At 42.6% G+C, this 10330-nt stretch overlaps 1 protein-coding gene across 1 annotated transcript; it reads left to right on the top strand.

Annotated features, from left to right (window-relative positions):
- Positions 1-170: 170 nt before the first annotated feature.
- Positions 171-5441, top strand: RAD1 (RAD1 checkpoint DNA exonuclease). Its single transcript, XM_075488609.1, has 5 exons — positions 171-191; positions 1746-1854; positions 4271-4529; positions 4877-4975; positions 5258-5441. The coding sequence occupies exons 1-5, from the start codon at positions 171-173 to the stop codon at positions 5439-5441; spliced, it is 672 nt and encodes a 223-aa protein (XP_075344724.1).
- The last annotated feature ends 4889 nt before the right edge of the window (positions 5442-10330 follow it).

Raw genomic sequence — 10330 nt, 5'->3', positions numbered from 1 at the left:
TTAAGGTGCACTTTTATTTTTTTCTTCTTTTAACAATGGTTTACTTTCTCAGTGGGTTTTTTTTGTTTGTTTTTATTAAATGCATATCTGACTTGTAAATGCTTTGTTCATAAGAACAGGCGTTGTGCTGGTTCCTGGTTTTGAAAGCCTGTATGATACTGGGGATGTAAATGGGCGAGGAATATTTTATGGTATTAACTCAAACCAAACTTTACCTTTATTCTGCCCTTTAGAGTCTGTGTCTTTGCTATCTGTGAAACTGCAGCCTGAGCTGTGTGTGAAAGGGAGGAAGCCTGAGTCTCCCTGTTTCTGCATCTGCCCTTGCTTTCTCCTGCTTCTTGCTGCACAGTCCTTCTTTACACTAGTGCTGCGTTTGGTTAGCTTTCTGCTACTTGAGTGAGTTAGGCTGGCTCATGAAGTGGCCAGCATGTGCTAGTGGAAGTTAAGCAGTGGGCACATGTGGGCAGGACCAGAGGAACAGTGACTGGAGATTCCTTTGAGAGTGTTGAGCTGTTAAGAATAGAATAGAATAGTTCCAGTTGGAAGGGACCTACAACGATCATCTAGTCCAACTGCCTGACCACTTCAGGGCTGACTAAAAGTTAAGGGCATTGTCCAAATGCCTCTTAAGCACTGACAGGCTTGGGGCGTCGACCACCTCTCTAGGAAGCCTGTTCCAGTGTTTGACCACCCTCTCAGTAAAGAAATGCTTCCTAATGTCCAGTCTAAACCTCTGCTGGTGCAGCTTTGAACCATTCCCATGTGTCCTGTCACTGGGTACCGGGGAGAAGAGCTCAGCACCTCCCTCTCCACTTCCTCTCCTCAGAAAGCTGTAGAGAGCAATGAGGTTACCCCTCAGCCTCCTTTTCTCCAAAGTAGACAAGCCCAAAGTGCTCGGCCACTCCTCACAGGACATGCCTTCCAGCCCTTTCACCAGCTTTGTTGCCCTCCTCTGGACGCATTCAAGGACCTTCACATCCTTCTTAAGTTGTGGGGCCCAGAACTGCCCACGGCACTCAAGGTGAGGCCGCACCAACACTGAATACAGCAGGATAATCACCTCTTTTGATTGCCTGGTTATGCTGTGCTTGATGCACCCCAGGGTGCAGTTTGCCCTCTTGGCTGCCAATGAAAAGGTGTAACTGCTTTTTGAAAAGCAGCTCAGGTCACCCGGCTTTGTTTTGGAGATACTCTGTTCCTGCAGTTACCACAAAGCAGCTAGTGTCCAGTGGCAAACGGGGTAGCCTGTAGTAGTTTACCCCCATCAGACTAGTCAAAGGCATGTTTCAGCACATGTTTCAACGTGGTGAACTCACTATTCTGTTCTGTTCTTACATATTTTTATTATTTGAAATGTTTACTCATATTCCGAGTGAAGGAAAGTAAATAAGGATTGTTTCTGGAGAAGGGTGACCCTCACATTGTATAGTTCCCTGAATGTTTCCAGCTCCAGAAGTAGGCAGCTTTAGGCTTTAACATTTGTTTGTTTTTAAACTATAAAAGACAAGTGTTTAGGTTTTCATGCTTATGCCATGCTACTTTGTTTCAACCGTGACCAGATTTTATTTTACTAGTTTTGAGGATAAAGACCCATTTTTCTTTAATCAATACTGTGTTACATGTAGAAATCGCTTTGTATTGTACTGATCTCTGAAACTGAAAGCACTGAATTAAAGGAAATAAGTGTATACTGTAAAATAATTGCAGAAAATCCCTTCTCTTCATCTCTTTCCTTCCTTTTACAGGCAGAAATTTTTCAGGAATTTGCTGTTCAGGAGGAATCGGTGACATTCCGGATCAATTTGTCTGTTCTTCTTGACTGCCTGACCATTTTTGGTACCAGTTCTTTGCCAGGTATGGTGCATATTTATCTTGACAGGGTATGTGTACCATGTGTAATCACATAGTGAAACCTGTACATAGCTATAAGGAGATTTCCAGTCTTGGCAAAATTTCTGACTTCCTCACCTGAAGTCCTTCTGAGCATGGCAGCTATCGCTGTTAAGCAGCATCCATCCTCTTTACTTAAGCTAATACAAGTGTGTGCTGTGATAACAGTCAATGGAGAGAAGAAAGGAGCTGATGGATGTGAGCCTAGCCAGTGTGTCAGGGACTGCTGCAGCTGGAGGCTAAAAGGGGCTGATTCCATTGGAAGATGGAATAAAGGTATACGTCGGCGTGATGCCATTGGGGTAACTGAGAAACAGAGGAGCCTTCCTGTGAAAGTAATGTTTCCTGGATCTGTGTAAGGCACAAAAGAACCACTTTTTTTGGGAGAGAACCGTTTTGTGGCATGAGGTCCAATGAACAGCACCAGCTTGTACCCTTGCTCTGGTTTGGGGCTGAAGATCTCAAATAGTTTCTGTAACCGTGATCGGAAAACATTATTGTTTTCTTTCAAGTAATTTGTTCAGTTATCTCTGGCAAGTTGTGTGGTGTTTAGACGGGAGTTCTGACTCTGAGGCCAGTGCTGTACCCTAGGACTGACACATGCCGTGACTGCCTTTCCTGTCAATCTGTTTTCAGTCCAGGGCCCAGGTCATCCACATCACACACACACTGATATGTTCCCAAGTGCCCTTTGCTTAAGGGGAAAACCTGGGCACAACTGGCAAAATTGTTCCTCTGCAGCCCATTCCAGGTAGTCAGTATGGATGTAGAGAGTGCCAAGGTTCCCTCTACTAGGGACGGTGCTTCACACTGCCACATGCTTTTAAGTGGCCAGCAAGGCAGGCTGCACATACCCTCAGCATCAAGCTAAAAGACTACTGCTTGGGCAGGCTGGGGCAGCCTCTTATCAGAGCTGTCACTCTGAGCTGAAAAAGCACAGAAGCTATCAGTACATCTTCAAGCCACAGGGGATCCACACTGGCCTTACAAGGGACTCGGGCTGACTAATTGCAGTGAACTGTAGCAGAAATCAGCACTCTGAGAGACAATATATACATAGCTTGGAATTTGTCTTAACAAAAAATTTTGTATCAACTCAATAATAAATGTCTCTTTTCCAATATTTCTGTGGCTTGTGCAACCCTGGAACATCCAGCTACCTCAGAAACATTAACAAGCATATGCATGAATTAGGAAATGTTCTGGTGCAGATTTACTGGGCTTGAGAAGTCTGCAGGGCTTCCAGGTAGCACCATCAGTTCACTGTGCTCCTGCTCCCAATGCAATAGTTGTTATGTGGCACCTTCTGTTCCTTGCCTTCTTCAGGCTACACCACTCTCTGTTTTGTGAGTACTATCTCCAGCTTGCAGATAAGGTACTGAGGAATGATACTTACCTAAGGTCTCACAAGAAATCTGCAGTTGGATTGGGTAGCACTTCAGGTGCTGTAAAAGCACTTTAGATCTTGCTTATCAAGTGTGAGAATTACAAAAAACAAGTAGACTGTATTATTGATCCTGTTTGTATGCTTTTCAGTGACAGAGGTGCGTGGGAAGCTGCCTTCACAATTACATATAAAAATACTGAATTACATGAACCCATTAGTTTAAACAAAAAAACCCCAGCTCTTAGCAGATTTTATTTCCTATAAATTAATTTTTTTTTTTTACTTGATGATTGTTCAAAAAATAATTTCGCAAGCAAAAACAACTGCAAGTTAGCATGACTGTATGGGTGCTACAGGATGCACTGTGTACTCATATGGAGTAGTGATACCATGACACCAGGTTTTTTGGGCAGTTTTACCATTGCAGCTGTGTGTTGAACTCCACATTCCTCTGCTGTTTCTGTTGTCACCCTGACCTAAAGAACCAAATCAACTGTACTAAACAGTACTCTGATTTTGGGAAACCAAACATCCAGATTATGATTACCTAGCAAAAGGAGGATGTGACCGTAATGCAAACTAAGCTGCGTTAACTTCAGTTTGGGTTGCACAAAAAACAGGAGTAGTAAAGAAAGATGATGTGAGCCAGAGAGAGCCTCAGACCATGGAAGATTTTCCAGTTCCACTAAACTATACGTAGCAATATCCAGCTTCGTTGTCACAGCTAGGGTTACCTGTTTGGTCCATGACATGAGTTGGATTTGAACTGGTGTCTACATTCCAATCATTTCATTTTGCTGCATAACCATTAGTACTTCATCGGATGTCTAGGAGGCTGCACTAAGCATGCTACATTAGTGTATTGGAGGCTGGACCAAACATGCTAAATCAAATTGATCTGTGCCCTATATGCCAGTAAAATGTGAATTTTCTAAAGTGATCACAGGTGCTAGCTAGCTCTCTGAAGAATGTATATTTCATTCTCTTTTTCAGGAACATCAACGGCCCTTAGGATGTGTTATCGTGGTTATGGTTATCCCTTGATGCTTTTCTTGGAAGAAGGAGGAGTAGTGACAGTGTGCAAAATTAACACTCAAGAACCTGATGAGTTGTTAGACTTTGATTTCTGCAGTACAAAGGTTGTTAATAAAATTATCCTGCAGTCGGAGGGACTACGAGAAGCATTTGCCGAACTGGATATGACCAGTGAAGTTCTGCAGATTACCATGTCTCCAGATAAACCCTACTTCAGGTACTGGAAGCTGTGCTTTCAACTCAGTGTTCATGCTTGGCCTTTGTTGGCAAGGCCTGGAAGTTTTCAGGGTGAAGAGGGGGAAGCTGTTTTAGAATATTGCTTTATTTCAAGAAGAACTGTAATGAGTATAGCAAATCACAATATGTAATCTAATTAATATAGTAATGAATTTATTGACAACATGGTAAATGTGACAGTGATGTGGACAGTTTAGCATTTTTAAGTAAAGCAAAACAAACTAGTGTTTTATGAAACAGCCATTGAGATATGCAAGATGACTGATTCTGACGAGTTTTTAGAGAGCTGTGATCAGGTATTTTGAGATGGTGCCTTTTGTCTTCCAGGTTGTCCACTTTTGGAAATGCAGGAAGTGCACATCTGGACTACCCTAGGGACTCTGATTTGATGGAAGCATTCCACTGTAACCAGACCCAGACAAACAGGTTAGGAAGTCTGATCAGTGCACTCTGTGGCAGGTCATGCGTTCTTGCTGGAAAGTTTAAAAAACTGTTCTTGCATTACTGTAACATTTATTTCACTAGTACCAGGGGGAAAAAAAGTACTTCCCAGCTGATAAAAGTTGGTGTCTGTGATCAAAAGCTAAGCAGTAACAACATCTGTCTGATGTTGTTACCAGGAAAAGATCAAATTAGGACGTTGTTAATTGGTTTTTAGTTATTCTGTGGCTTTAATTGGGAGTAATGGTTTTTTTCCCCCCCCTCCAGGTACAAGATTTCTTTGCTTAAGCCATCTACAAAGGCACTGGCTTTATCTTGTAAAGTGTCCATTCGAACAGATGCTCAAGGATTTCTTTCACTGCAGTATATGATTAGGAATGAAGATGGACAGATCTGTTTTGTGGAATACTATTGTTGCCCTGATGAGGATATTACTGAAGCAGAACTGTAGGTGTATGTTTTGGCATCTGTATTTTATTTATGGATATATAAAATAACTATAATTTTTATAAAAATGAATGAAAGCTGTGAAGATTGATATTGTCATTCTTTTTTAACTTTGGAATTAGAAATAGAAAGACTTCTTTTTTATTCTTTTGCAAGCATTTCTTAGCCTTGACTCAAAAAACTGAAGCTGAAAAAGCAAAAAGGGGAGTTGATCTCCTATAGCCACTGATTCCAGCACAGATGTTAAAGTGGTGTTTGTGTAATATGTTGCTGCTTTTTACAGTGTTCTCTAAGAATTTTTGTTTGTGTTTTGCTTTTTGTCTTTGGCTTGTTCTAAGCAATTACACAAGGGAAAATCTGAATACCAGCTGTATGTTAGCCAGTTAATTTTCAATGACTTAAAAATAAAACCAAATTTGTCTTGAAAGAGGATGACATTTCCAAACTGATTTCTTAACAGCAGCAGGTGGTTTGTTTCTGGGAAATGCTGACGTGTTTTGCTGGTGAAGCCACTAGGCTCCTCCTCATCTTGATTAATTCTTAATATAACTCAATTCCTTGGAATTTCATCTCATGCCAATTTACCCTTTTGTCTGCAGTACTGGTGTTGAATTGGTAAATTAAGATGGAATCCAGGATTTACTTACTCATTACTTGTAGCTGTTCTGGCAATGTTGTTTTGTATCCAGTACTTTGTTACACATCAGCAAGAATGCTGCTGCTGAGATGTTTCTGTATGTACATGTCCCCCTCCCGTTCCTACCTTGCTACTCTCTACTAATGCTGTTAAGAATCAAGAGAGAAAAGCTTCAAATCTGAAATTATTTGTGAATTATTTTACCTCCTCAGTAGCCTTTTTCAGCAACAGGAGGGACTCCTAAACTGAAGTAAAGGACTGTGCCTGCGTCCCATGGAGTGGTGCATTCATACCACTGCTAAAAATGGGCCTAACCTCTTACTCGCTGAAAAAGGAGTGCCATTTCTGGAGAGTTTACTGCAGTGGTCAGCTTTTCAAAGGTGGGCTGTACTTAGGTCAGAAGTTGCACTTCTCCTTTCACACCTCTCTGTTGCAAACAACCTGCTCAAAACAGGAGGTCCACCAAACCAGCTGGGCGTTGAACCAGATGCAGGGACTGCACATCACACTGCAAGAGACTGCAAGAGACTGAAGTCTTCCTGCCTTGCTGCCGTGGGATGGGATCCAAGAGTCAGCGATCTGCGGGTAGTTTCTACAGCTTTAGACTGTAGTTGAGTTTTGTTGTTTGTCAGAAGATGAGGTCCTGCTTTGCACATGTGGAAAACAGTATGTTCATATGTTACCAAGTTGATTGCTCCACAGTTCAACAGAATCTAAGTCCTTTGGGCTTATTTTAAGTTTAAAATGGTTTTGTTGACCATTTTTCACCTCTTGCTTATGTCGGCAAGAGTATACTTTCAGAGTACACAGTGTCAACAGTTCACTTTTGTCTTACGTGCAGATCATACGTGTATTGCAATAAATTTTACATTTGAAAAACAATTACAAATCTTTGAACTGCAGGACAGAGAGAGATACCTAATAATATTCTAAATTACTCTTCTTTTTTGTTTTTTCAAACTTAAGTATTCAGTATAGGTGAATTTCCTTTTGGCTTACTACCTTGATTTCTTTATTGGAAAAAAATCATTATGGTCTCAGTGGGAATTATTAATACTATCCCTGACTACTGAGTGTTAAGAATGATTTACATAATCTCTGGGTGACAGGATAAAAATGAAACAGAACACATCACTTTCTTAATGTGATTTATTTTAGAGTATCAAAGTTCCTTGTATTGTGTTCAAGGACATTACTGTGGCTTAACATTTGTACTTTTATATAATTGCCTACAGATGTACTATATTACTTCTTAAAATAGTACTTTTAACAATTTCATCTATAATCTACCAACACTGATCATGGAATTAATATCATAGGAAGTTAGAACACTACAAAATACTGAAAAGTAACCGTTGCATTTCATAAATAATAGCTACTACAGACATGCAGGATTTGTGCAAGGCTTATGTCTGTACCCCACTGGACCAAGTCGGGGCCTAGACCCACAAAGGTGGGGAGGTGCTTGTGCACATTGTGCCTTTGTGGTTATGGTTCTAGCTGAACAGAAACACCAAGTCCGGCCTACAGACTCCTTGCATTAAGGCAAGGACTGGATTTAGGATCCACCTATGATGGGTTCTATTACATGTCAGCCTTCAAACAGTAAAATAAAAAGGGTGAAGACGAGAATGACTGGAAGGCCACCGTGCATCTTCTTGACCTGGTAAGTTGCTTAAATTCTGCAAACCTCCAATGTTGGATTAGATTTAATTTCCTACCACACTTTGCATGTGATCCAGTACTCGGGTGACAGTACCTTTCGTACGTTTTCTCTTCTACGTGACACATCTTCTTCCTTTGCAGACAATGGGAAACCTGCAGTAGAAGAAACATTTAGTTCGTGTTTTTTCTTTAGTAGTACCACTGGATGCACCTGTCATGACTCAGATTTTGCCCACCTGCTCTCTTATAAAATGGTGCAGGTAGGTACTCAGAATTACTGGTGGTGTAAACTAAAAACAGTTCCTGGAGGTGGGAACTGGAACCAGTGTTTTCCCCCCAGGTGCAGTATAGCTGCAGTAGGTGCTCCCTGGCTGCTCTGATCTACTGCATGTGGGGCTCTGGGCAACACAGAGCCAGAGGCCACAAAAACAGCAAGTGACTTTTCCTCCAATTATTTTGATTTGTGCTTTTCAGAGTAAGAGCTGATCTCAAGTCTTCAGGAAGGCACGTCTCTTATTCTACCTGAAAACCACTACCAATAGGCCTTGGGTCCCATTGGTCTGCGAAGATACCGGAAGGCAAAATAATGACTTTGGTTCCTAGTCCCGACAATCTTTATGCAACAAAACACTGACGATGCCGGTGCTAGTGTTACCTCTTACCTCCCAGCACGTTGAGAAGTTCCTGTGTCTCTCTGGCTTTCACATGTTGAGGCCCATCCACAACCATTTGGATCTGTAAAGACTGTTGAGCACAAAATTCCCCAAAAAGAATTGAGTTCTGTACCTCTGTTTCAAAGTTAGTCATGGGAAAGAATCAGTTGTTCAATATCTAACTACATATGGATTTATAAGGAAATATATTCTTGATTCTTGACTAGACGGGTCTTTAGTGAGGTTAGCAGAGTAGTGGGAAAAGTTGACATAAGGCACATGCTGTTTCCTGTAGGTGTCTGTTTTGAACTTCATTTTGTAGCAGCTTGTAAACCCCTAAGAATCCAGCAGGGGGCTCTTACCAAAATAAATATGTAGAAATTGTATAAATAATTATAGTAAAGCTAAACAGTGCTTTTGCTGATAGAACACTAACTTTAAACAACAAATATGGAATTATTTTAAAAATGGAGCTATTACAGAATAGAGGCTTGATGCCTTCCTCTTGAGAAGGAACTCGTTTTTACATGAATCTGTCTTTGGAGGGCGGCAGGACTGCTTAGGTATAAATGGAAGCTAAGGGCCACAACACGCTGGTTCAGCCTCTTTCTACCCTGCTTCTCTTCTTAGCCGGGCTTTAACAAGTAACAGGGTAGTGCATTAGCATTGCTACATCTAATTGTAAGGGCTCGGCTCTGCAAGGGAGTGAGTGTTGCAGGGAAGTGTAATCAGGTGCCCACACAGCTCTCCTCTCTTTGTGGAGTTAATAGACAGTGAGAAGTGGGCTTGAATATCCACCACGAATGTGAATGTCATTCTATGCAAGTATTCTGGGCCGCCATGGAAAAATACACCCAAAGGAAGTCTAAAAAGATCTGAACTGCACAGCCAAGAAATCCAGGAAAAGCTCCCCTTTTGTTACACCATTGAAAATCTGCCCCCACGGAGGGCAGAGAGACGGTGGGAATTTCACTGCCTCGGGAGCGATGGCACACAGCAGTGTTTGGGGAGGTCGGGTCAGCACTTCGGAAATCCCCTGAGCCCTATCATTTATTTTGCAGATCAAACCCCCAGTAAGCCACTGGTCAAAGGCTAGGCGTTGAACTTGCTTTGCTGGTGGCTGGCTCTTGCAGATGAGCTTGGAGAGGGTGTTGGGTTTTCTAGCCTCCTGGCAGGAGGCTGAGGGAAGGGACGATGAAAGCTCTCCATGGAGAATTTAGCAGCCTCCCACCCTCCCAGCTCAGATGGGACAGTGGCGTTGACCAAAAATGAGCAAGCCAGCAGAAAGCTGGAGGCCTCAATAAATTTCCTATATTTATCTAATTAGATAACAAATCTATCTGTACATATGTGTGGATTTTACCCCATAAATGCCAGTAGGGTGCAGCAATGGATTTGCAGCACTAAGGGAGGCATGAAGCCACTCCACCCAGTTAGGCAGTAACTGCAGGGGGTTTGCAGCAACACCAAACTCTCTGCGTGAAGACCAGACAGCTGTCCAAGGAGACAGCTGCCTCTTAAGATTTCCTACACAGCTCAGTGCAGTCCAGAAATCAGAGGAGCAAGCATTTAGGTGCAAAGCTGCTCCCACGAACCCTGGCAGTGCAGGCTGAGGGCTGCGGTGCCGGCTCCCAGGCTACACCTGCCTGTGCAGCTGCTGCATGAGATGCCTCTGGGCACGGAGGGGTTGGGGTGCTGCGCAGACGGGGTTTGCACTGCGGAAGCCTCACCTTGCAAGGTTGCAGGGCCAACTGCAAAGAGGAGTGGGCTGATCCAGAGCTGTGCCAGGCAGTTATTTGCAAAAACTTCTGGTTGGCCTGGGCCAACACCATGGCAGGGCCCATCCCAAGCAGTGTAATGATAGGGGTGGTCTCGTTCTAGCATCCCAGAATATTCCTGGCCACTTTTATAGGCGTAGCCTGATGAATCACCAAGAAC

Source organism: Mycteria americana, chromosome Z (assembly GCF_035582795.1).
Source record: "Mycteria americana isolate JAX WOST 10 ecotype Jacksonville Zoo and Gardens chromosome Z, USCA_MyAme_1.0, whole genome shotgun sequence".
In the NCBI taxonomy this organism is placed as follows: domain Eukaryota; kingdom Metazoa; phylum Chordata; class Aves; order Ciconiiformes; family Ciconiidae; genus Mycteria; species Mycteria americana.
The sequence above is the reverse complement of the archived record's forward strand: the minus strand, read 5'-3'. Positions and strand labels throughout refer to the sequence as shown.